The sequence below is a fragment of the Mirounga angustirostris genome, unplaced genomic scaffold (assembly GCF_029215605.1).
Source record: "Mirounga angustirostris isolate CCGP_5_RB_7025 unplaced genomic scaffold, mMirAng1.0.hap1 SCAF_17, whole genome shotgun sequence".
Lineage (NCBI taxonomy): Eukaryota > Metazoa > Chordata > Mammalia > Carnivora > Phocidae > Mirounga > Mirounga angustirostris.
The window spans coordinates 26,969,369-26,995,288 of NW_026991725.1; the positions used below are offsets into that span (position 1 = coordinate 26,969,369).

The following is a 25,920-nucleotide window of genomic DNA, read 5'->3' on the forward strand; positions in this document are numbered from 1 at the left end:
GCTGGGGGTTAGGACTTCAACGTATGAATTGGGGGTGGAGGGTGCATTCAGCTAAAGTTGCAGGAAAATCTTGCCCCATCTCTGATTAAGAACTTCTCCTGACTCTCAGGTACCTACAGAATGAAATGTAAAGCTTGATGATTTGCGAGGGCCTTCAAAATCCAGGCTGCAGGAAACTGACAGCCTCCCCCTCCGACGCCCCACCGCTCCCCACACCGTCAACCCCCATGCAGCAGCCATTCTGGAAGATTCATGTGGAACCTTATATTCTCGCCCTTTTGGGCAAGCTCGGCTCCTATCCCGTCCCAGCCAGACTGCGCTCCTCTGTGCAAACTTCCTTGCTCTCCTTCCCTTCCCTGTCTGTCTGTAAAGGCCGAGATACAGAATGATTAGTAGAGCATCGAGAGACTTGTCTGTCCCCCATCCTCCCCTCCAAGCATGCACATGTTCTCTCCTTGCCGCGGGGCCTCTTCTCACGATTCCTTGCTCTGTGTTGCGAGTTCGAAGACGCCAGAGCCGAGGTGCCCAAGCGCCCGGCTTCTAGGCACTCGGGCTCTTTATAGTTCGAAGGACTCTCACGCCCCCTGCAGGACGGGATGCGACCACACAGAACAGAGACCGGCCACATTAAGAGACTCGTCTTTATTGCCCTTTTTCTGAGGGCTGACACCGGGCGGACAAGGAGGAGAGGGCAGGGCCAGAACTGGGCAAGATCAAGGGCTCAGACTCCGGACCGCCCTCCAGGCGCTGCAGACGGGGCGGCAGCGGCCGCGGGACATCGGCGCCCGGGGCAGGGGCGCGGCGCTGGCTCCGCGCCTGCGCGGCGGCCCATAGTCAGGATGCCGGCCGCATGGTTGCCGCTGGCCTGCAGGAGGCGCTGCAGCCGGCCCTGGAGGCCGGGGGGCCCGGGCCGCCGCTTGCCCAGGGTGAGGATGCCGGCCGCGTGGTTGCCTGCGCCGTGCAGCAGCTCGTAGAGGCGGCAGGAGCACGTCTTCTGGCGGCAGCAGTCCGGCAGGGGCTGCGCGGCCGCCCCGGGCGACAGCAGCGCGGGCGGCAGCACCAGCAGCAGCAGCAGCGTCACGGCGGCCCAGGGGACCTAGGGAGACAGGAGGCCAGGCGCTGGGGTCTTCCCGCCGCGCCCGCCTCCGGCCCCTACGCCCAGGCCCCGCCCAGCTGGCTCCGCGCCCCCTCCCCGCCTGCGCGCCTACCTCGCGGTCCGCCAGTTTCCGGGCCGCTGCGCAATGCTGCCTCCGTAGCAGGGCTCCTCTCTGGTTCCTTTACCTGCTCAAGCCCCAGCCCAGCGTCTCCTCCAGGAAGCCCTTTGAGTTCCCCCTGGGCAAGGTGAATCCCTCTTTTCTGGGTACCCTGAGTCCCTCGTACCCCCATTAAAGCGCTTACCACTCCACCTGAAAACAGGGTGTGGGAGTCTGCACCAGAAGTTTGTTCACTCAGGGAAACAGAGGCCCTGTATAGTCCCTCCCCGGACAAACACGTGCAAATCAAGGACTGGCAGGTTCCAAGTTGTCTTGTCGGCCTGCTCCCTTGCCGGGAAACTGCACTCTGTCGCTTCGGACCTGTTTCCTACCCTCTCAGGGGGCACACCTTCGTCCCTTCTGAACGGGTATTAAATAATTCCTACAGGGCAGGTTTCAGGAGGGGGACGCGAGACAGGTGCAAGCACAGCCCCGAGGTCTCAGGAGAAGGCGCTCAGTCCCGGGCTAGCCCAGGCCGGCTCTGCCCCTAGGCTCCACCCAGTCCCCTGCCTCAGAGCCCACATGGGAAAAGACCAAGAGCAGAGACACCTCAGCCTTCTTTCCAGCCCCCCCAAGCCCCCGGAGCAAGCATTCTCATTGCCCATCTGGTATGATGAATCACCCCTCTCTTCCCGGGTCTTTACCTTTGTAGAGGGAGGGTTCATGGTGTCTGAAGCTCAGAGTGGGGTAGCCAGGAAAGGTGTCTGCAGCGGTCCGAATAGCCAGGAACTCTGAGGCCGTTGACTGTGACCCCCAATCAAGGGCCCCGGGTTTATAGTGCTCTGAGGTGGTGGGGGACAGACGGGTACTTGCGTCCACTCTGGGGCCAAACAAAGGCAAGTCTAAGATTAGCCTCCTGCAGGGGGGCCGTCTCCAGGTTGGACCCAAAGAATGGCCGCCAAGGCTCTCAGAAGCGGGAGTTTGATCACTGTGCCCCTGGTGCCCCCCTTGTCCATCCGCCTGCTCCCTGGAGATGGGCCGGTCTCCCGGCACTAATGAGGCCACCTTGCACCCAGGAATCTGGGAGCACAAAAGAGGCCTTGACTGGGGCGCTGGCCTGGGACAATGGCGGGGGGGTGGGCAGCTGCTAATTAGGGCAGGAGAGAAGGCAGCTGTAAGCCCCACACCCCACATGGTGTGCGTGCTGGGGGGAGGGCAGGCAGGCAGCAGGCCTCCCCCTTCTGCTCCTTGTTGCTGTCCCTGGGGTCTGTCAGGCTCCTGGGCCCTCTTCCTTCATGGAAAAGGCTTCTTAGCCGCCTCTCCCTTCTTACCGCCCACCTCCCCCCCACTCCTTCCCTCTGCTCCTTCCACCAACCTCCAAGGTGGAAAATCTTGGAAATTGAACCTGGGCGGGGGGAAGAAAGCAGCCAAACCTGGTGCTGTCCTCTGACCTGCCCAGTTTTCTTCCTGGTCAGTCTGCCTGGAGTGGGGGATGGAGTCGCCAAGAGCGAGCCACCCTGGGGCAGGACTGTGCCAGCTCGGAACCAAAGTCTCTCTTGGATACGGGGCATGTCTGTTGAGCATCTGCTCCTTGCCAGGCTCTGCACTGGGCCCTGGAGGGCCAATGTGCATTGGACCTGGCCCAGTTTTCCTGGAGCTCCAAAGTCCAGGTGGGGAGGCAACCCGGCATAATGATAGCTCAGTGGGAGAAAGGACCCCAAAAAGACCTGGCATGCAAAGTGGATTTCCATCAGGTAAGTTTGGGGAGAAGGCATTCCGCAGGAGGCACAAGTGAGCAAAGACTTGGAGGTGACAGTGCTTAGCTCATGCAGAATAGTAGGGTGTGGTTGTCATAGTTGTGGTTTCCCTCACAAGGGAGAGGTGGCTGGACAGGTAAGTGAGGACCAGGGTGGGTCCAAGGGTCTTACAAGCTCAGCTGATTGGTCTCAATCCTGTGGGCACTGGGGAGCCATAGGAGGTTTTAGCAGGAAGGAGTCGTGGGGCTGATGGGGGGCTGGGTGGCCTGGATGGGGGGGCATGGAATCCAGAAGTAATTCAGAGACAGAATTGGAAACTTAGCAACTGATCGGGAACTAGGCCATGTTACTTAGGAGGAGCTGTGGGGCCTTGGGTGAGCCTCACAGCCTCATGAAGCTTCAGTTTCCCCATGGGTAAGATGGACAGTTAAGCCACATGGTCTCTGGGATTGCTCCCTGTTGGGATACTTCATGATTTGCAGTACAGCCCCTACCCAGGGAAGTGATTTGTGGGTGTTGGGCCAGACAGGGACCTGTGCTAAGCCAGGGCAAGGGAAGTTAGAGAGCAGTCCTGCCACATTTTGGATCAGCTTGGAGTGGAAAGAGGTGCACACACACTCGGGGCCTACCCCGACCTGGAGTGGGGAGTGGGAGGAGAGCCCTGGTATCCAGAGCCGAAGGTGGAGGGGGGAGCCAGGCGGCGCAGAAACAGAGCAAATGGGACTATTACAGTTTCTCCATAAGCAGGCCCTGAGTCAAGAATCTGGTGCAAGAGGTTTATTTGGGAGATGATCCTAGAAAGCAGATAAGGGAGTGGGGATGGGAAGGATGGAAGGAAGGAAAACCAGTAAGAACTGTGTTATTGAGAGGGTTATCATTGTGGGCAACTGGAGCAGAATACACTTCAGAATTGTTGCACTGAGGGACAATGACGCTGGGGTTTTTTTCTCCAACTCCTGTTTCTTGTAGACAGAGGGTGGCTTCCAGGAGCATTAACTGCCAACACTTGCAGCCTGCGCAGTGCACTGGGCTGGAGACACGGGAGCATCTGGGCCACGGGGCTCCAGGCAGGCCCCTGCAGGCGTCCGGAGACGTCAGCTGACGTCAGCTGCTCAGCATGGGCTGACTAGGTCGGACCTCCCTAAGGCCTGGCAGCTCTGATGAGCCACTGTCAGGTAACAGAGTCAAAGACCTTGGCCAAGGGTTCTCATCCAGAGAGGCCGCAGAGCAAAGAGCGAGGTGGCCTATGAAGGGGGATGGGCCAGTGGGCAGGCCTCAGCTCAGGACAACACCCTCCTCTGCAGACACTGGGCCAAATGCCTGTGCCTGAGGACCCGGGGCATCTCGGGAGGAAAGGGGGCCGAGGGGCAGGCTGCAAGGGCGGCCCGGAGTTCTCTGAAGGCCCCATGCCCCACCAGGTGAACCCTGGCTGGGCCCACGCTGCCCCAGAACCGCGAGGACTTGTAGCGGGGAGAGACTTCCTGAAGGCAGTGGTCAAGCTGGGAAGAGAACGGCCTGGGTGAGGCTGGGGTGTGGCTCTGTGGATGTGGGGCGCCTGATGATGTCAGCATGTGCACGATAGGCGTTTCATGCATACGCATGTGTCTGTGGGCCTCATCTCTCCCCTCCCCGAGCCCCCACGGAGGTTCTCCTCCCCGCCCCCCCCCCTCCTCCCCATTCCTGTGCTGTGCCCCGGGCACCTGGGGGCATGCATAGTGAAGGGGACATGGAGTCACATCCTGTCCCTGTCTCGTTTACCTTGTCTCGATTTTCCTCTGACAGGTTCCTCAGCCCCCTCAGCGCCACAAACACCTCATAGTGGGGAGCAGAGCCCTCGGAGGAATCTATAGACAAACCCCCAGGCACACAGACTTCTGTGAACAGGGCGGCTTCCAATACCAATGTCTGTGCCCCCGCCTGTCCTACCCCACTCCGAGGTTCATGGGAGAAAAGGAATTTCTTGGCAGAGAGGGGGGTAAATGGGGAGGAACCCAAAGCCTAATCGTAGCTATGAAGCAGGTCAGGAAAGGAAAGGGGGAGAGACTGCAGCAGGAGGGATGGGAGTTAGACATGGGGAAGGACTTCCGTGAGGAGCAGCAGAAGAGGCTCGGTCTTACCTCTTTCCTAGAGTTCTTCCTTCAGGATGGGTATGGTATGGGGGCGGGTGGTGCAGCCAACTCAAGAACGGGGGGGAGGGGCAGGAGCTGATGGAGAAGCTCACCCAGAATGCTGCTCTCCACACAGCTATGGTCTAACAGTTTGGCCCCTGGCCACTGCCCTACGGCCCGGCCCAGGGCCGCAGAAAACACGTGCTCTTGAATGTCTTCTCCCCGCACGTTCAGGGCCTGGCCCAGCCTGGGGAGGAGGAAGGGGGAGGCAGAGGGGCCTAGGGCACAAGGACAGCCGCTCAGCTCCCCCGGGGAGTCGCCTACCTGCAGACGAACCTGACGACCGGACACTGATTGTAGGCACCGACCACCTGTATCACGTCACCCAGGCAGCACCTGACAGGGCAGTGGTGGTGGTGAGCTTGGCCCAAGGGCCCATTAGCTCATGTCCCTGGGCCTCAGTAGGGTCACAGAGGGCCTGAGGGGACCTGGGGGTCGGCAGGTGATCACCTGGTGAGGCCAGTGCGGTTGGTCAGCACCAGCTCGTACTCCTTGCCTTTCTGGGCCTCGGCCAGCAGGACGGTCGAGGCAGCCTCTTCCTGGGCTCCTTCCTTGACTGGGAGCAGCTCGATAAAAGGAGCTCCAGGCGGCAGAAGGTAGAGCCCATGGGGCTGCTGCGGCCATAGGTTCAGGCCCACGACCCCTGCGGGGAGCAAGCAGCCCTTCCGCTGGTGGCGCCTTTGCTTTCTGCTAGGGAACAGCCCCTCACCCTGGACCCCAGGCCCCGATTCTCTGAGCAGCTGACCCCACCGCTGCCCTTCCACCCCTCCTCCCCGGCTCCTGCAGGCTCAGTGCGCTGCCTCTAAGGCCCTGATTGGGAAGAGGCAGTGGTTCTGGGGGCGGCAGACTCCGGGGTAAATGCTGGTGCTGGGCGAATCTGTGGAAGCCTTGTAACCTCCATGAGCCTCAGTTTCTGCACATGTAAAATGGAGCTGCTGGGGGGCGCCTGGGTGGCTCAGTTGGTTAAGCGACTGCCTTCGGCTCAGGTCATGATCCTGGAGTCCCGGGATCGAGTCCCACATCGGGCTCCCTGCTCGGCAGGGAGTCTGCTTCTCCCTCTGACCCTCCTCCCTCTCATGCTCTCTCTCATTCTCTCTCTCTCAAATAAATAAATAAAATCTTTAAAAAAAAAAATGGAGCTGCTGGTGTTGGGGGGATTAAATGAGGTGACTGTGTAGGGCTCACTACTTGGCAGCTTAGCTGTGCGGCCTCTGACCCCTGCCCCCAGCTCACTGGCCCTGAGTCCTGCTGACCTCCAGAGGCGGCGTAAGCGGGTGAGAAGAAGGTTAGCCCTTGGCACCACAAGGCCCCCAGGGCAGCCACAGCCTCAGCCTGGCCTCCTGCGTCCAGAGTCACCACCACCTGTAGCTTTGGCCAGAGTCGGAGGGCCAGTCCTCGGGGCCCCAGCTCTAGGGCTTCCCGCAGCTCCGCCGCCCGCCTGGGGAGAGGTGGCCCTGGGTTCCCGGCAGCGATTGCTTCAGCCAGCTCTTCGCCATCGGCCTCCAGGCCCGAAAAGACGTCCAGGAGTTCAGTGGCCGTCCCAGCTTCCAGTGCCCGCAGCTCTGGGGACCTCAGTGCCTCTAGCAGCAGGGCCCCAGGGTGCTTGGCTCCAGGGTCCCTAACACCCTGGCCCAGGGCGTGCCAAGGCCAGGGGAGAGGGCGAGGCCAGGGGGATGTAGGGGTCACACAGGCCATGCCTCCCGGAGCCAGCACTTCTGGGTAGGCCTTGCTTAGGGCTGCCAGACCCAGCAAGGTGGCCTGGGGGGGAGACAAGAGCGGGTGTCGGCCCTGGGCCTGAGCCAGTCTCTGAGGCCCCAGGTTGGGGGTTCTTTGCCCACCCCAGTGGGAGGGTTGGGCTGCAAGTAAGGGTCTCTGGTGGAGCTAGATACCAGCCTTCTCAGTTTACCTGCAGGGAGGCCTCCCCGTAGTACTGGGTTGACATAGGGGGCAGGAGCTGCCCCCCACTTTCTTTCTCCTGGGCCTGGCTGGCCTTGGTCAGAGGGAGATGGTTCCGGAAGGTGCTTGTATCTGTAGCCCCAAAGACATCATAAACTTGTCCTGAAGCCAAAGTTGCCCAAGAGTTTCAGGCAAGATTGGTAAGACCCTTGAGGAGGGAACCCAGCATCCGCCTGGGGCAAGGCTACTGGGGCCGAGGAATGGAACATGCATCTTGAACAACCTTGAGCCTGGGTAGGGTCTTTGGGTCGGGCCCCTCTGGGCTGGCAGTAGAAGGGGAGAAGGGAAGTCCTCAGGTTCTGGAATCTGACTTCCTGTGGCTTTTCTGCTTGGGCCGCCTCCCCAGACCCTCGGGAAACACACCTGTGGTCCTCCGGAGGGGAACGTGGGGCCTTTGGGCTCCTTGCAGACACCACCTCAGGGCCTGCTGCTGGCTCCGGCCTGCGCGCTGGGTGCTCTGCTCTAGTCTCCACTGCTGCCACGCAGCTGCCCAGCTTAGGGCCCCCCCTGCCACACGGTGCTGGAGGCCAGCACGCCAGGACAGCCGGGCATCCCGGGGCTGCCGCTGCCAGAGGATGGCCAGGGCCGGCAGCAGCATCAGCAGGAGGAGGAGGAGGAGAAGGGGAAGCAGCATCTCCAAGCAGCCCCTGGGAGGAGGAAGGGACCCAAGTGCTGGAACTGGGGGAAGGAGAGGATAACCCATTTCTCCCCACCTCCCTTAACCCCACTCTGCCACACAAGAAACCAAGGAAAAAGGAAGTCTGGGAGGAAGCCAGGACCCGTCAGGCAGGTGATGCAGGGGAGAGGACATCAAGGCTTTGGAGTCCCACTGACCTGAGTTCGGACCCTGGCTCTGCCACTTGGTTAGCTGTAGGGCCCTGGGTAAGTAGCTAGCTGCTCCAGGCTCCGTTGCCCTATCTATAAAATGGGAATAATAATAGCCCAGCAGAAGCTACAGAAAGGGCCTGACACGGTGCCTGGCACACACAGGCTGCCCAAAGAACGCCGTGTCCAACCCACTCCCGAGTGAGTGGCTCTGCTTCATCCCAGGATCCTCCCTGTCCCAGCTCTGGGTCCCTCCTGAGCCCCGGGTGGTGGTTCCACGGCCCACATGCACCTGTCACAGCCCACTTGTGCCCACTCTCAACACTCAGGGCCCTCTGGGTCCTCCGGTTTGTGTACACGGCCAGCCAGAAAGATGGAGCCGTGGCTTTAAAGGGTGGGGCCCGGATGGGGAAATCCGGCCACAGGCCTGAGGGAGGAGCTGGGGTGGGGGTGCTCTTAAAGGGGCAGTTTGCCTAAGGGCCCACGTGCTAGGAGCCAGCCCAAGCCCGTGGCTGGGAGGAAACTCCCCGCAGGAGAAGTGTGGTCTTCAAACTCCTGCAGGTGAAGGAAGAGAAAGCTGAGTGTGGAAAAGAGCGCCACGAAGCAGCTTGCGTTGGGAGAAGGGCGCACCCCAGAAGAGCAGATTCAAGCTTGAGAATTGTTTAAAAAACAAAATTTTCGGGGCGCCTGGGTGGCTCAGTCGGTTAAGCGGGTGCCTTCGGCTTAGGTCATGATCCTGAGGTCCTGGGATCGAGCCCCAGGTCCGGCTCCCTGCTCAGCAGAGAGCCTGCTTCTCCCTCTCCCTCTGCCTGCCACTCTGCCTACTTGTGCTCTCTATCTCTCTGTCAAATTAAAAAAAAAAAAATCTTAAAATACAAAATTTTCGGGCGCCTGGGTGGCTCAGTTGGTTAAGCGACTGCCTTCGGCTCAGGTCATGATCCTGGAGTCCCGGGATCGAGTCCCACGTCGGGCTCCCTGATCAGCAGGGAGTCTGCTTCTCCCTCTGACCCTCTTCCCTCTCATGCTCTCTATCTCATTCTCTCTCTCAAATAAATAAATAAAATCATTAAAAAAAATAAATAAAAATAAAAAACAAAATTTTCTTCCAATCCAGAAACCCTCTCCACAAAGATCTACGAGCTTTTCCTGACAAAGGTAGTAGAGAAAGGAAGCACTTTTGTTATTGAATAAGCACAAACCAGAATGGGATGCACATCACAGGCAATGGCTGAGATTGCAAAGGCAGAAGAGAATCTCCCTCCCTTACTTAGCCAAGCCGCCAGAACCCATTACACACCTGTCCAATAACTAGGGGTGCCTGGGCGGCTCAGTGGGTTAAGCAGCTGCCTTCAGCTCAGGTCATGATCCAAGGGTCCTGGGATCCAGCCCCACGTTGGCGGTGGGGGGGGTCCTCCCTGCTCAGCAGGAAGTCTATTTCTCCTCCCCGTGATCTCGAGCTCTCTCCCTCTCAAATAAATAAATCTAAAAAATAAATAAATAAAAAGATAAATGGTAACTAGTCCTCAGGGAAGGGGACTTGACAGCACCATTTGTCACACGTAGCTCATCCCAACTTTACCTGGTAATTGGGGTCACCATCCGTGTTAGCTAACAGGCTTTATGCCAAGGAAAAACAAACTTCTCCCATCTTTATGACATGACGTCTTTTTGCAACTTGGAATAAGGTGCCCACCTCAGTTAGGCTCCTACCTACCCTCCCACTGTGAAGTTTGAGAACCTCTGCTCTAGAATGAGGTTCTATCTGCCGCCTGTGGTTAAGCCCTCCCGGCTCCTGTGCTCTGGACCCAGGCTCTTGAACACTAAAACCCCTCCCGTCAACCCCTCATCCGTCTTCCAGGGGCTCTCTCTCCCTTTCACGGTGGAGCTCCTTTGCACAGTTCTGCTCTCGTTATCAGGCTGCCCCACCTTGATCTCACCCCTTTTAATTTCTTGTTTAGGTCTTGAACTTGATTTTATAGAAGAACAGCTTTATTAGGTATAATTCACATACCATAAAAGTCACCCGTTTAAAGCAGACAATTCAATGGTTTCTACTATATTCACAGATCTGTGTAACGCCAACAGTCAATTTCATAACATTTTCATCACCTTGAAAGTAACCCCATATCCTTTAGCTATCACCGCCCCCCAGTCCCTTCCCACCTCCCCACCCCTAGCATAAGCAACCACAAATCTACTTTCTCTCTCTATAGATTTGCCTATTCTGGACGTTTCATGTAAGTGGAATCATGTAACATGTGGTCTCTTGTACCTGGCTTCTTTCACTTAGCATGTTGTCAAGGTTCTTCCATGTAGTACTGTGTAGGAGTAGTTCATTCCTTTTTATTGCCAAATACTATTTCATTGTATGGATATGCCACATCACATTTATTTACCCATTCATCAGGTGATGGGCATTTGGGTCATTTCTGTTCTCTAGCTACTATGTATAATGCTGTTATGGACATTTGTGTACAAGTTTTTCTGTGGACATATGTTTTTATTCTTCTCGCATAAAACTGTAATGAATGCAAGGGATTTATCACATTCCAATTAATGGAACAGCTGGGTCATATAGTAGCTCTTTGTTTAACTGTTTAAGGAACTGCTGAAGTGGTTTCCATAGTGGCTGCACCATTTTACATCCTCACCAGCAGTATATGAGGGTTCTGATTTCTCCTTGCTAACACTTGTTATTATCTGACTTTTTGATTATAGCCATCCTAGTGGGGTGTAAAGTAACTTGAGTCTGTTTTTTTTTTTTTTTAAGGAGGCTCCACACCCAACATGGGGCTTGAATTCACAACCTTGAGATCAAGAATCATGTGCTCTACCAACTGAGCCAGCCAGGCACCCCTTGAGTCTGTTTTAATTTGCATGGTCCCCGATGACCAATGATCAAGCATGTTTTCATGTATCTATTGGCCATTTGTATAATTCTATGAAGAAATGTCTTCTCAGATCCCTTAGCCAGGGATCTTATTGGGCTATTTGTCTTTTTTTAAAAAAGATTTTATTTATTTATTTGAGAGAAAGAGAGAGGGTAAGAGCAGAAGCAGGGGGAGCAGCAGAGGGAGAGGGAGAAGCAGGCTTTCCGCGGAGCAGGGAGCCCGATGTGGGGCTTGATCCCAGGACCCTGGGATCGTGACCTGAGCTGAAGGCAGACCTTTAACCATCTGAGTCACCCAGGCGACCCTCTTTTTTTTTTTTTTTTAAAGATTTTATTTATTTTTTGACAGAGAGACAGTGAGAGAGGGAACACAAGCAGGGGGAATAGGAGAGGGAGAAGCAGGCTTCCCGCCGAGCAGGGAGCCCGATGTGGGGTTCGATCCCAGGACCCTGGGATCATGACCTGAGCCGAAGGCAGATGCCCAATGACTGAGCCAACCCAGGCACCCCAATAAATAAAATCTTTTTAAAAAGAAGTTGTTGTTGTAGTTCTTTATATATTCTGGATATTAATCCCTTATCAAACATATGATTTACACATATTTTCTCCCAATCTTGGTGCCTATTCACTCTGCTATCAGTGTCCTTTGATGCACAAAAGCTTTTACTTTGATGAGGTCCAATTTATCTTATGTTGCTCATGGTGTCATGGCCAAGAAATCATTACCAAATCCAATGTCATGAAGCTTTCTTTTTTTTGTTTTTAAAGATTTTATTTATTTATTTGATAGAGATAGAGAGAGGGAGAGCACAAGCAGGGGGAGCGGCAGGCAGAGGGAGAAGAAGAAGCAGGCTCCCCGTTGGGGAAGGAGCCCGACGTGGGGCTCGATCCCAGGACCCTGGGATCATGACCTAAGCTGAAGGCAGCCGCTTAACTGACTGAGCCACCCAGGTGCCCCTTAATGTCATGAAGCTTTCTATGGTTTCTTCTAAGAGTTTTATAGTTTTAGCTCTTATATTTAGGCCTTTGATCCATTTTGAGTTAATTTTTGTATGTGATGTCTGGTTCCAACTTTATTCTTTGGCATGTGGCTATCCAGTTGTCTCAGCACCACTTGTTGAGAAGACTATTCTTTCCCCATTGCATGGTCTTGGCACCCTTGTAAAAATCAGTTGACCATAGGGGTGCCTGGGTGGCTCAGTTTTTAAGCGTCTGCCTTTGGCTCAGGTCATGATCCCAGGGTCCTGGGATCGAGCCCCTTATCGGGCTTCCTGCTCCGTGGGAAGCCTGCTTCTCCCTCTCCTGCTCCCCCTACTTGTGTTCCCTCTCTCGCTGTGTCTCTCTGTCAAATAAATAAACAAAATCTTAAAAAAATAAATAAATAAAAGGCCAACTGTAAGTTGCTGCAAAATGTCATCTGCTTTTCTTTGGAGAATGAGATTTGGGTGATTTTTTTTTCTTTTTTGCATCTTCCTATAGTTTACAAAAATAGTAAATGTTACATGTCTACCTTCCAAATGAAAATAACCATAATTTTTTTCAGGTTATAAAAGTAATATGTGGGTTCCAGTTCTGATATGACGCTGAACTTGAACTACTCCAGGAATCAGTCTCGGGTGTCTTTCACTCAGGTGCAGCACCATTGCAAATCTGAGGAACATGTGAAGGTTAATTGTATGTGTCAACTTGACTGCATTAAGGGATGTCCAGGGGCGCCTGGGTGACTCCGTCGTTGGGCGTCTGCCTTCGGCTCAGGTCGTGATCCCAGAGTCCTGGGATCGAGCCCCGCATCGGGCTCCCTGCTCCACGGGAGGCCTGCTTCTCCCTCTCCCGCTCCCCTGCTTGTGTTCCCTCTCTCGCTGTGTCTCTCTCTGTCAAATAAATAAATAAATCTTAAAAAAAAAATCAGTTGACCGTAGACACATGGGTTTCCTTCTGGACTATGAATTCTATTCCACTGATCCATATGTCTATCCTTATGCCAATATCACACTATGTTGATTAGTGTTGCTTTGTAGTAAGTTTTGACTTGCTTATTGTGAAGTGTGACTACTTGAACTTAAATTCTTTTTCAGTTAGTTATTTAGGAGTATATTGTTTAACTTCCATATATTTGTGTATTTTCTAGGGCTTGTTATTGTTATTTACTTGTTTAGTGAGTGGCTAGATCATTTTAGGGAGTCTACCTACTTCCCACACTCCCATACATAGTGTGAAGCCTGATATTGCTCAGTAAGGGGATACAGACTTGAGTATGCCCACAGTGACCCTAGCATGACAGTGATTTTCATAGATCTGTCTCTTTCCCTGACCACACCCAGCTGTTAAGCTACTCACAGTGTTAGCTGATTGCTATCTATTTTTCAACAATGCTTTGGGGAGTAAATTGCTCCACAAACTGATCCAATCAAATTCAGGGTTCTTTGAAGGGACAGTTTCATGGCCAGTGTTTGAGATTTGTCCTGACCCCAAGAGAGCTCCTCCCAGCTGTCTCTTTCCCCATCTCTCTGTAGCACACTAGATAGAGCCCATTCAGGCTCTATCTCCGATAAAGCTATTGTTCTCCTGCCATTTGCCTTTCATGACACCCTCCTTTTTGAGAATACCCTTAAGCTTGAACTTCTTTTGCAAATGAAGTCAGTTCCTTGAAGGATTCAAAGTTCTGTTTTACAGCCTGCCTCTGTCATGCCCCCCTCCCCTCATCCGTACACATCCCTTAGCCCTGATCATCTCTTCTAAGATACTTAAAAATATTTATTTATTGGGGCGCCTGGGTGGCTCAGTCATTAAGCGTCTGCCTTTGGCTCGGGTCATGATCCCAGGGTCCTGGGATCGAGCCCCGCATCTGGCTCCCTCTCCCACTCCCCCTGCTTGTGTTCCGGCTCTTGCTATCTCTCTCTGTCAAATAAATAAATAAAATCTTTTTAAAAAAATTATTTATTTGAGAGTGAGAGAGAGAGCATGAGCGGGGGGTGGGGGGCAGAGGCAGAGAGAATCTCAAGCAGGCTCCACCCAGAGCCCAACACAGGGCTTGATCTCATGACCCGGAGATCATGATGTGAGCCAAAATCAAGAGTTGGACGCTTAACCCCCCAGGCGCTCCAGCCCTGATCATTCTTAGGCTTCACAACCACACGTCTCCTTGGACATTCCAACTTACCTGATTTGCACCGAACCTTCCTCTCAATTTGCTCTTCTTCCACATCTTCCCCTTGTCATCTTACTGAGGAGCATCTCTATCAATTACTTCCCGAGCCAGAAACCTGGAATTATTCTAGACTCCAGTCCTGTCCAACATTAGCTACTATGTCTGCATATTAGGCCTCAGGGCCACTGCTGTGGTATCCTCATCTGTAGAACCTCATCTCCTCCGACTCAGACTGTTGAAACAGGCCACCCCCCCCATCCCTGGCTTCCTCCTTTGCCTCCCTCCAATCCGTCCTACAACTGTCACGGTAGGATTTCCTAAAATGAAACTCTGGTCATTCCCTTGCTTAAAGTCTGGTAAGATTGCTTCACTTCCATCATGTTCGTGTGAAGTTTAAACCCTTAGCCTGGTGCACTAGGCTTCATCACCCACCACATTTCTCAAAGCGTGGTCCTTGCCCTCACACCACCTGGGAACTTGTTAGAAATGCAAATTCTCAGGCTCCACCCCAGGCCTACTGACTGGGAAACTCTGTGGAGTGCAGCCCAGCCATCTGTGCTTTAACCAGTCCCCCTAAAGATTCTGATGCACGCCTGGGCTGAGGACCACAAATCACCCTCTATCCAGCCATATCCCGCCCTCCTTCATCCCCAGCTGCGGCCCGCGCTGGTCTCTCTGGCAGAATGCCTCTCCTTAATTCCTGTGTGTTCTTTAGGAGTCAGCTCAAGCTAATTGGTGCCCTTCCTCCATGTTCTCTTGTATTCAGTAATGGCCTCAGGATAACTTTATTGCAGCATGAGCCAATATCCTATCATGATTGCTTGTGTGGCTCTTTCCCCAGCCATAATCCTCTTGAGGGCAGAATGATTTCTTGTCCCACATACCACGCCCGGCACGGGGTGGGCACTTGAAATATGCTCAAGTTTAAGGATGAACTTTCTTTCTTTTTAAAGATTTTATTTATTCATTTGAGACAGAGAGAGCACGTGCAGGGGGAGAGGGAGAGGGAGAAGCAGGCTCCCCACTGAGCAGGGAGCCCAACGCCAGGACCCTGGGATCATGGCCTAAGTCGAAGGCAGACGCTTAACCGACTGAGCCACCCAGGTGCTCCAGGGATCAGCTTTCTAATGGGAAGAGTGTGGAATCAGGAGGCAGGAGATACAGACTATCATTCTAATTTTTTTTTTTTTAAGATTTTATTTATTTATTTGACAGAGAGAATGAGAGAGAGAGAACATGAGAGGGGGGAGGGTCAGAGGGAGAAGCAGACTCCCCACCGAGCAGGGAGCCCGATGCGGGACTCGATCCTGGGACTCCAAGATCATGACCTGAGCCGAAGGCAGTCGCTTAACCAACTGAGCCACCCAGGCGCCCCTATCATTCTAATTTTTAAAACATCTTATGAACAGGAAGGTCAGAAATGCCCCTTCTGCTGTCAAAGCTGAAGACACTCTCTCTCAGGCCAATTCCCAACTAGTTCTGCTTTTCACAGTCACAATGATGATTTCAAATATTTCCCTATCAAAACTACCTTCTCTCACCACCTGATGGAAAAAAAAAACAGACTCAGTATTGTCCCTTCAGAGGAAGCCTTTATTGTAACATAAAATACACAATTTTGTGACTGCCCCAAATTGTACACAATACTTTTTTGGTGGCTATATACTAATCTGCCTCAACACTAAAATATGTATCTGAAATAATTTCACAAAGTTTTAAAAAGAAAAATTATAAAAAGTATACTTCCACTTTGTTATATTCACTTTTAGTCTCCCCACCCCCCTACAAAACCCTGCACATACCACACATTGAAAAGTTTTGATGGTGTGTATGTGTATGTGTGTGTGTGTGTGTGTGTGTGTGTGTGTGTCTGGGAGCAAGTGAGAGGCAGGTGGTCAAGACTTGCCACTGCCTCTTTTGTGGTTTGCAGGAACAGGGAGAAAAGAGAAAATACAACGCAGATAGCGAGCACACCTTTCAATCAAAAATCTCTCCCATCTATAGGCACAGCCTCAGGGAAACTGAGGACAGCTCAGCAACTGTACAAGCATGGGACCCCTACACTCAGGGCAGCCACACTTCTCAGTACCCGCAACCCCAGTGCTAACTGTAAAGGGCAAGCTCTGCTACGGGGCTGACGGTGTGGCAGTCCCCGCCCGTCAGGGCTGCTGAACTCCCAGCACTGCACTCACAGGCCAGTGTCGGTGAAGCCCGAGGGACGGGCAGGTAAGGGTCCGAGAGCAGTCTGGCTTCCTTTTCCCCTTTCCCCACTGCTCTGATCCTCACGGGGGGAATTTTAATCAAATCTTGAGGGCTTAGGGCTTAAAGGGCTTAGCCGCATCCTATGTCAATGCTGGTATCATGGAGGGGTCGGCCTGCTCCTCAGAGGCAGAGAGATTCTACTGCCTGGCATAGAAAAATAAATCAGTGTATGAAACCGAGCCAGGGCAAACAGCAGCTTTTAAAAAGTCATCTTCCAATAAATAATTTACTACAGAGGAATATTTTCCTTTAACATCAAAGCACTGATAAATTCGGAAGTCATTTTTGTAAAAAAAATATGTTTATTTACTCACATGTATAAAAATAAGGTTTTTAGGGCCATTCTCTCTTGGGTGCAGTCACTGTTGGAGAGGGGGGCCAGGGCTGAGTGGCTTGTAGGCCTACCCCAAAAACTATTATCTGCTACCCCTCTTCCCACCTGACTGCCATAGCCCATTCCTTCCATCTGATGTAAAGCTACGGAAGAAATTGTGGACGTTATGTTGAAGCTGTTTTGTTTTGTTTTTGCAGCTTACCAAACTTCCCAGGAAACCCACTGACTGCATTTCCCCAGATGACCAATGCCCGACACCCGGCAGCCCATACCAAGTGGGCAATGACCTCATGGAACATGCTGGCCCTGGGTTCAGACTGCGCTCCTGCCACCCCCTCCCCAAGACAGCCCGTGTGAACAGTGAAGGGAAACGAGGTGACTTGGGTATGAACAACACAGGACCTGCCACAGGAAGAAAGAATTGTGATGTCAGATGAGGGTGGGAAGAGGAAAACAAGAAGTCTCAATTTAGAAACAAAACACCACCATGTGCAAACAGCCGTCATCGATGAGCCTTGGGGTAGCCGCACTTGGGCAGAAGGATGGGCAGCCCAGAGGGCAGGTGCCCCAGGGAGCAAGGCAACTTCCTCAGCACCCATGGGTCATGGCTGGGCCTTCCACTCTGGCCATGATACAAAGGACATCAACACAGTAAGCTGCGGTTATGTGACCCTCTTTTCTCTAGTTCATCAAACGTGTCTGCACGTGTTTACACACATAGAGCTGAGTGGCAATTCCACAGAGTGGAAGGAAGGAGGGGTGAGGGAGAGAACATGTAGATGGGTTAGATGGGTTAAGTGTTATTTAAAAAGCCACTACCCATCGGACAACCTATGACTTCCCTTGTCCCAACAATGACCAGACATTCCCCCTTTACCCATCCCTACCCAGGAAAACAGGGGTGGGGGAGAGGGAAAGGTGGGAGGACGGCTTTCTTTTTCAAAAGGCAGTTTCTACAATTCAAAGGAAAGCAGAGACAGTCACGGTTATATATCAACTGCTTGGCAGACACAGTGACAAATCTCACGGAGCGGAGGTGCTTTCTCCTCCCTTTGTCCTTCTCTTACTTGAACAGACACATGGCCAAGTTCCAGGGTTCATGGAACTACAGCCTTTTTTCACAAGGTTAAAACAACCACGGCCTCTGTTTGTGGCCCCAATGCTGCGAATAAACTCTGCACAGCAAGGGGGAGAAACAGCCCCATGTGTAAACTCACACACTCGCGTGTGCACACGCACTCAAACACACACACTCACACACACACTCCCTTCACTGGTGCCACCATGCATAGAAACACTAAAGTCACAACTAGTATTAACACTTCACATTATAACTATTGTTTCCAAAGAGAAGCGATTCATGGAATTAAAACATCCACAAGAGTAAGTCCTCTGGCAAGGATGAAGAGGCTGAAGATGGAGACGGGGGTCACGACTGCGCGTGAGGGATCCACTGACTGTCCATAGGCCGGCCCAAGAGCTCCTCCACACGCCGTGCCACATCCATGGTGTCGTCCAGATCAAAGTCCCCATCGTTGTCCAGGACAGGGTCAGGGCTTCGAGGGAAAAGAGAAAAGATGAAGGGAAGGGAAAGGTTGTCAGAGGCCCAATGATGAGGAGCAGAGACCAGCCCAAGGCCCAAACCCCACCAGGTGCATGGCCCAAGACTGCCTATACCCTCTGCCTAGGCTTCGTGGGAAAAGACACTCATGATCTAAACAGTGGAGAGCAGAGTCCTTTGCTATCAGGACAGAGTGCCTCAAACTAGAATACCCACTCCAGTTGCCGCTAACCCTGGCTGTCCACACATCTAAAGCCCATCTGATCTTTATACAGAACAAGAAAAATCTCCATTTTGGGAGAGGGGACTAGATGACATTTGCCCAAATCCACTCTAAACTACCAATATCTTCTGGCTGAATCTATCTCCCACCTGGGCACATGCCGGAGCCCAGCTTGGGTGGTCTCAGACCTACAGGAGCTCTGGGTCCCTTTGCCCACCAGCCCTCCCGGGGCCCAGCCTGAGGCCAGGTGCCCACTTCCTCCCCACGGAGCCCCATGAGAACACAACCTACTTCTGGGGGTACATGTTATAATGAGCCTGGGGGCACACGGCTGGGGAGGGGGCCTGGTCCATGTAGGTGGCGCTGGTCCCGGCAGAGTCTGCAGACGCACTCACAAACCTGCAGGAGAAACACAGCAGAGTCTCAGTGGCCTCCGGGCAGCAGCTGACTTGGGGAGGGGTGGGCGGGGGGCATTTTTACACCTTTTTTGGGGTATGGAAGGACAAAGTGCCCACTGGGCCTGGGACTCCAGCTGCAGGAGTGGGGCCCTGGGTCCTGGTCCCATTGAGACTAAGCCCAGTTCCCTCTCCAGGGCTGAGCCAGGCTTCAGGGCGGAAGGGCGGGCTGGGCCACGCAGGGTCTGTGAGTGGGAGGAGCAGCGGTGAGGGGTGAGGGGGACCGAGGGAAGAGAAAGGAGGCAGCAGGAGACCAGAGCTGGACCCTGGGTACTTACTCAGGGACGACTTGTTTGATCTGTGGCTTCACGTATCCATCCACCGCTTTAGCTGCCGAGGGGGGAACGGTGATGAGAACCAAAGTTCTCAATGAAATAAAAATACAATCTCCCTTAAGAATTACATGTTTTCTCGGGGCTCCTGGGTGGCTCAGTCATTGGGCGTCTGCCTTCAGCTCGGGTCATGATCCCAGAGTCCTGGGATCGAGCCCCACATCGGGCTCTCTGCTTGGCGGGAGGCCTGCTTCTCCCTCTCCCACTCCCCCTGCTGTGTTCCCTCTCTAGCTGTGTCTCTGTCAAATAAATAAATAAAATCTTTAAAAAAAAAAAAGAGAATTACATCTTTTCTTAGGATAGGACACAACCACCTAATTTTATCTTAGGATCTGATACAAGCACATAATATTTTAATCTGTTAGGAGAACCTGGTCTAGGAGAAGTCTTAATACTAAAACTGTAAGTTAAAGTATCTTCTGAGATGGCTTGGATGTGTTAATAAATTCTTCAAGCCATAGAAAACATATACTTCAGTACAAATCTAAACCAAGTATTAATTGTACAATAAGTATAAAAAGAAAAAGTATCTTAAAGGTTTAAAGCTAGAGATGCAGCAGCGTGGCAGGATTTGCTTTGTGTCCCAGGGAAAAAAATTAGGAGGAGAGAAGATGACAAATTTTTTTTTTTAAGATTTTATTTATTTATTTGACAGAGAGAGAGAGATAGTGAGAGCAGGAACACAAGCAGAGGGAGTTGGAGAGGGAGAAGCAGGCTTCCCGCCTGAGCAGGGAGCCCGATGTGGGGCTCGATCCCAGGACCCCGGGATCATGACCTCAGCTAAAGGCAGACGCTTAATGACTGAGCCACCCAGGCGCCCCACAAATTTTCAATCATAGAAAGAAGAATGTTGTCATAATTAGAACTGCCCACAAAAGAAACGGGCTGTCTTGGGAAGAACTGATTTCCCATCACTGGAGACCTTTAAGCGGAAGGTGTACAAACACTTTTCAGGGGGTTGTACTGAGAAATCAAAGAGAGGAATGAATTTGACTTAATGGTCCCTGGAGTCACTCTGACTCTTGAGTATCTCCTCTTTTAGGAAAGGGAGTATCATTCAAATATCTGTGTGCTCTTTTGTTTCCCTGCGGTTTCTGCATTTGGGGGTAATCTGATGATCACTCATCCTGTATTGTCCATGCCCCGTGGCTGGTTAAGAAGAATGCTGGTGTGTCTCTCTTCCACCCTCCGACGAGTCCCCACTGGGATGTGGGAGGTCAGGGGATAAACCCGAGAGTGGTCTGGTCAGCCGTAGTTACCTTTTTAAAAGACTGACTGTGGAAATCCAGTTAAGTGAGCCTGAAGTCATTGAATGAAGTCTTGTTTCTTGGCTATATGAGTATGGGAATACGTATAGCCCTAACAATGTTAGACAATGAAGATGACACTAAGGTCAAGAGGATGAAGAGCTTGGGTGCCTGGGTGGCTCAGTTGGTTAAGCGACTGCCTTCGGCTCGGGTCATGATCCCAGGGTCCTGGGATCGAGTCCCACATCAGGCTCCCTGCTCTGCGGGAAGCCTGCTTCTCCCTCTCCTACTCCCCCTACTTGTGTTCCCTCTCTCGCTGTGTCTCTCTCTGTCAAATAAATAAATAAAATCTTTAAAAAAAAAAAAGAGGATGAAGAGCTTGTCAGTGATACAGTCCAAGATAGTGAAATGCTACATGGTTTACAAGTTGCTTGTTATCCTAACCAGCTTCTTCTAAGGCTTCAAATATCAGGAGCTACCTTTTTATAATACTTCATGCTTTTTGTGCTTTATAGTTTATAGAGAATTTTATGGATTGGCAGAAAAGATAAAAACCAAAGAAATGCTATAAAAAATAGGATTTAAAAATCTAGATTAGCTGTGCTAACAAAAAGAAACAATGTCAGGTTTAATCCAAAGTACCACATAAATCTAGGGGCGCCTGGGTGGCTCAGTCAGTTAAGTGTCCAACTTTTGATTTCAGCTCAGGTCATGGTCATAGGGTCGTGGGATCGAGCCCCAAGTCAGGCTCCACACTCAGTGGGGAGTCTGCTCAAGAGTCTCTCTCTCCCTCTCCCTCTGCTCCTCTCCTCTACTCCCTCACATAAAATAAATAAATATTTAAAAAAACAAAATACCACATAAATCTAAAAACTTCTGGTTTATTTTGCCACTTGGAAATATAACTATCATTGCAGGGTGGGAAGGCATGATACGAAATAATACACTATAAAGGAAAAAGGTTGATGGATTGGGCTGTATAGAAAATACAAGTTTTGTACTTTAGCAAAATAAAACTTCAGTGCTAGGAGAACAATGACATACTGAGAAAAATGTTTGCTATATATAATAAAAGGTTTATTTACTATGTAAAAATACTTAGACATCATTAGGAAAAAACAGAACTCTAAAAGAAAAATGAACAGGGAATATAAACACACTTCACAGAAAAAATATAAACAGCCAGTAATATGGAAGTTAAGAAATTCAGACTCTGGAGCTTAGACTGTTTGAGCTCAAACCCTGGTTTGGTCACTTCCTAGCTGTGTGGACTTTGGGAAATTATTTCACTTTTCTTTGCCTCAAATCCTCATATGTAAAGTGAGGAGAGTCACAGGACCTACCTTGCATACCTGTTTTGAGGATTAAATGAGACAGTATGTGAAATGTGCTTAGAAAAGTGCCCAGCACACAGTAAGCACTCAGAAAATGTTAGCTGCTATTATTACTCTAGTTTCTACTATTATTATTATGAAAAGATGTTGCGACCTTACCTAGAATCAAAGAAATGAAAATAAGAACTAAGACATTTTTATGCCAATCAGATCGGCAAGCATTAAATCAGTGAGCAGAATCTATGATTGGCAGGGGGGTGGAGGAGCAGGTACTCCAACAGATATCTGTGGGAGTGAGAACATATTACCGATTCTGTAAATGTGTGTCAAGAAGCTTAAAAGGTATATATACCCTTTGACACAAATTCTACTTTAGGAGTTTATCCTAGGGAAATAGTTGAACAGGATGCATGCACCAGGTTATCTCAGTTAGTTTGTTTATGTACGTACGTACGTATGTATGTATGTATGTATTTAGTAAGCTACCCCCAATGTGGGGCTTGAACTCATGATCTTGAGATCAAGAGTTGTATGCTCTAATGAATGAGCCAACAAGGTGCCCCAGGTTATCTTGACATTAATTCACAACAGAAAATGGTGAATAACCTAAATTGTAAGTCTCTCAAATAACTGACATCAAAGCACCATACAATGGAATTCTATGCAATCGGTAAAGTGATGCTGTAAGATTATATTTACAGACCTGCAACTCTGCCTATGGTACATTTTTAAGTGGGGAAAAAAAATCAGATCACAAAAGATGATATAAGCTATGACCCAAAACATTTACTGGACTCCGAGCCTGACACCATCTGGCCTCCCTATTGCTCAGCCATCACCTCCTACACCCTCTTTCTGGCCCATTCAGCTCTAGCCTCCTGGGCCCTCGTGGAGTCTTTCAAACACACCAACCTCACTCCTACCTCAGGGTTTTTACACTTCTCTCGGTCTAGAGGGTTTTTTGTCTAGATCTTTGTGTGGTTAGCCTCCTTACTTCATTCAGCTCTGTGCTGAAAGCAACTCCTCGGAGAGACCTTGTCTGACCACTCTATTGAAATGCCACCCCTATCCTCCTCCCTGTCCCATCTCTCTCTCTTTACCATGCTTTCTTGTCTTCATAGCATCCATCACTAAATAAATATATTTGTTTGTTGTCCTCCTTCTGCTACTAGATTGTAACCTCCACACAGGAAGTACTAACAAGCATCTGGTGACTGAATGAAGGATACATACCTACACAGATGGGAACAATAGTCACTGAATTTTTTACAGTGGTTAATATATAGATGAGAGATGTTATGTAATATCTGTTTTCTTTTCCATACTTTTCTGGAAATTTTACAATTAATACAGAATACTTTTATGATCAGAAAATAAAACCATCTGTTTTGAAAAACAAATTTTATCTTCTTTTTAAATATTTTATTTATTTATTTGAGAGAGAGAGCAAGCAGGGGAACAGTAGAGGGAGAGGGGAAACAGACTCCCCACTGAGCAGGGAGCCCAACATGGGGCTCAATCCCACGACCCTGAGATCATGACCTGAGCCAAAGGCAGACACTTAACCAACTGAACCACCCAGGCGCCCCAAATTTTATCTTTCTAATTTTGTTTGATCTAAGCTTGTTTTAAAAACAATTTGAAAAAAATAATAATAAAAGCAATTCATTCCCTTCACTTTGATATTTGGGGTTAGCAGCAGATGTGACTGAAGAATACAGTCCGGGATTTACAACTCCCCTGAATAATGCTCAAACACTAATACTAAATACTAATTGTGTAGGTTTTCATGCAAGACAGAAAGACACACATACACACAAAAAACTAAAAGAAAACTGAAATCACAACAAAACCAAATCAGAATGCGAACATTGTTACCAGTGGCAGGCTCGCACGGAACTGGTGTGTAATATTTGGAGTACACTTCATCTTTTGGCCGATCAGGAAACACGTAGATAAGGTAATTCAGGTCCCCCAAGCGGTCGGCCAGGGACCGGATGGAGAAATCTCTGGTGGTAAAAGGCATCAGGTTCCAAAACATTCTTTCCTCTAGAACAATAAACAGAATAATCATATTCTAAGCATGATTTCTAAACAGGAGATCTTAAAACCCAAATATACTACAAATCAAAGCTCTCCCAATAAAGATCTCCATTTAAAAATAACCACAGGTTGGGGCACCTGGGTGGCTCAGTTGGTTAAACAACTGCCTTCAGCTCGGGTCATGATCCCGGGTCCTGGGATTGAGCCCCACATCGGGCTCCCTGCTCTGCAAGGAGCCTGCTTCTCCCTCTCCCTCTGCCTACTGCTCCCCCCCGGCTTGTGCTCTCTCTGTCAAGGTAAATAAAAACTTAAAAAAAAAAATTTAATAAAAAATAAAAAAGTAACCACAGGTTGTAGGTCACCTGGGTGGCTCAGTCTTAACGGTTAAGCATCTGACTTTTGATTGTCGGCTCATGTTGTGATCTCAGGGTCGGGGGATAGAGCGCCACACTGGGGCTGTCATACAGCATTCTGTCCACAATCTCAGGGCTTGGGCTCCCTGCTCAGCGGGGAGTCTGCTTGGGGTTCTCTCTCCCTCTCCCTCTGTTCCTACCCCTCTCCACTCTCTCTTAAATACGTGAATAAATCTTTTTTTTTTTAAAGATTTTATTTATTTGAGAGAGAAAGCATGCATGAGAAGGGGGGAGGGTCAGAGGGAGAAGCAGACTCCCCGCTGAGCAGGGAGCCCGATGCGGGACTCGCAGAACTCAATCCCAGGACTCCAGGATCATGACCTGAGCCGAAGGCAGCCGCTTAACCACTTGAGCCACCCAGGCGCCCCAATACGTGAATAAATCTTAAAAAAAAAAAAAAAATGACCGAATTACCACAGGTCGTAGCTCAAGTCGTTTATAAAAGCCATGGGGAGATAAGCAGGTAATGCATATAGCACTTCCCTAGAGATCCAATGATCTCAGGTAGTTTCAAGTTCAAATGGTTTTTAGTCCCTCTGTAGAAGAAATAGTTCTTATTGACCCCAATCCTTGATCCCTGTACAAAAGTATATGAGAGCCAGGAAGCATGTCCATGTCACACAGAGGATGCGTGAGAGCTATGAAAAACTGTATCTTTAAGTTGCAAAAAAACTAGCAAGCTACTCTTATCTTATTGTGAGGATCAGAGGAAAGAACTGTTCTTGGGTGGAAATAATCAGTGGCCATGCCTTTACGTTGATTAGGATAAAGGAATAATTAAAATAGCGTATTACTTCCAGTCTAATGATTCCCAACTCATCCAAGTAATTCTTCACTGAAATAAGCTCACGGTTCAGTAATAAGAAGGTGGACATTTCAAAAGGGAAGCAGCTGAGATTGTGGACAGAATGCTGTATGATAGCCACTTCAGGGTTACACGTTTGTTTCTCAGAATTAGTGACTGTGTTTCCCATGATATGATTTTACACAGGCTGCCTTATCAGCCCCAGCTGCGTCATGGTGATCCATTTGTGTGCCCTTCATCAGAACTGACCCCATAAGTGCTCAATAAGTCATTTGTTGAAGCAATTTCACAACAAAAGCAGCTAACTATAACCAGTATATATACATATTTTAAAGATTTTTTATTTATTCATTTGAGACAGGGAGGGGGTGGGTAGAGGGAGAGGGAGAAGCAGACTCCCTGCTGAGCCAGGAGCCTGATGCAGAGCTTGATCCCAGGACCCAGAGATCATGAGCTGAGCCAAAGGCAAATGCATAACCATCTGAGCCACCCAGGCACCCCAAGATATGTTCTAAAAAGGGAGGGAACTTACGAGAATCAAACTTCCAAGCAATGGTGATGCCGCCAATTTCAGAGTCGCTGAATCTCAGCAGGAAGGTTCCATCAGGCTTGTTAATGAGTAGGTCATGGGCCTGTTGCTTGTTCACGAAACCCAAAATAGCCCTGGATCACAAAGGCCAAAGAAGGAGAAACAGATGTGATGTCTTAACAGCGGAAAAAAGAGCTTCATACTCTATTGCTGACTTAGGAAATGACAATTCTCACCCATCATTCCAATGAGGCTTGAGATGTTTTTTTAACACTTCCATCACACCATCGAACCACTGCCAGAACGTGTAATTTCGTCCTGGTAAATTCTCCTGGTTGGAGATAGAACAGTGAACACAAGAACGCCAAGAGTAACACCTGGAATATTGCCTGCATATACTTAAACTGAAAAAAATTAAATGGAAAACAAACATCTACACTGTCAG

At 50.3% G+C, this 25,920-nt stretch overlaps 3 protein-coding genes across 7 annotated transcripts in view; all 3 read right to left on the bottom strand.

Annotated features, from left to right (window-relative positions):
* Positions 1 to 294: 294 nt before the first annotated feature.
* HCRT (hypocretin neuropeptide precursor) lies at positions 295 to 2,030 on the bottom strand. Its single transcript, XM_045888904.2, has 2 exons — positions 1,898 to 2,030; positions 295 to 1,096 (listed from the first exon to the last, which is right to left on the bottom strand). Exons 1-2 carry the CDS (start codon positions 1,916 to 1,918, stop codon positions 722 to 724), a joined length of 396 nt encoding a protein of 131 aa, XP_045744860.1. The 5' UTR covers positions 1,919 to 2,030; the 3' UTR covers positions 295 to 721.
* Positions 1,938 to 8,298, bottom strand: GHDC (GH3 domain containing). 3 transcript variants are annotated; one of them, XM_045888903.3, is made up of 10 exons: positions 8,192 to 8,298; positions 7,909 to 7,992; positions 7,438 to 7,721; positions 7,025 to 7,146; positions 6,372 to 6,876; positions 5,569 to 5,761; positions 5,383 to 5,454; positions 5,172 to 5,305; positions 4,709 to 4,794; positions 1,938 to 2,073 (listed from the first exon to the last, which is right to left on the bottom strand). In XM_045888903.3, the coding sequence occupies exons 3-10, from the start codon at positions 7,706 to 7,708 to the stop codon at positions 2,026 to 2,028; spliced, it is 1,431 nt and encodes a 476-aa protein (XP_045744859.1). In that variant the 5' UTR covers positions 7,709 to 7,721; positions 7,909 to 7,992; positions 8,192 to 8,298; the 3' UTR covers positions 1,938 to 2,025. The 3 variants fall into 3 exon arrangements, 2 of the variants coding, with proteins under 2 accessions (XP_045744859.1, XP_045744855.1); XM_045888899.3 differs by lacking the exon at positions 1,938 to 2,073 and adding an exon at positions 3,713 to 4,449; XR_010408768.1 differs by lacking the exon at positions 1,938 to 2,073 and adding an exon at positions 4,399 to 4,449 and having other exon boundaries at positions 5,068 to 5,305.
* Positions 8,299 to 17,483: 9,185 nt separating this feature from the next.
* The window catches only part of STAT5B (signal transducer and activator of transcription 5B), a 68,172-nt gene continuing 59,735 nt past the window's right edge, over positions 17,484 to 25,920 (bottom strand). For 2 of the 3 annotated variants that reach the window (XM_064582931.1, XM_064582932.1), the window contains 6 exons: positions 25,712 to 25,806; positions 25,479 to 25,609; positions 23,564 to 23,734; positions 19,051 to 19,102; positions 18,609 to 18,716; positions 17,484 to 18,089 (listed from right to left, as the gene is read on the bottom strand). In XM_064582931.1, coding sequence (XP_064439001.1) covers positions 17,963 to 18,089; positions 18,609 to 18,716; positions 19,051 to 19,102; positions 23,564 to 23,734; positions 25,479 to 25,609; positions 25,712 to 25,806 — 684 coding nt within the window. In that variant the 3' untranslated portion in view covers positions 17,484 to 17,962. Of the gene's footprint in view, positions 18,090 to 18,608; positions 18,717 to 19,050; positions 19,103 to 23,555; positions 23,735 to 25,478; positions 25,610 to 25,711; positions 25,807 to 25,920 lie in introns of all 3 variants that reach the window. The other variant, XR_010408594.1, reaches the window with a different exon arrangement.

Coding starts and splice junctions, on each gene's coding strand:
- HCRT (XM_045888904.2), bottom strand. CDS start 1,918: ATGAACCCTCCCTCTACAAAG. Junction 1,097..1,897: donor TGAACCCTCCCTCTACAAAG/GTAAAGACCCGG, acceptor CTGTCTCCCTAG/GTCCCCTGGGCCGCCGTGAC.
- GHDC (XM_045888899.3), bottom strand. CDS start 7,708: ATGCTGCTTCCCCTTCTCCTCCTCCTCCTCCTGCTGATGCTGCTGCCG. Junction 7,147..7,437: donor TCCCCTCCGGAGGACCACAG/GTGTGTTTCCCG, acceptor TTGGGGCTACAG/ATACAAGCACCTTCCGGAAC. Junction 4,450..4,708: donor CAGAGGAAAATCGAGACAAG/GTAAACGAGACA, acceptor TTCTCTTCCCAG/CTTGACCACTGCCTTCAGGA.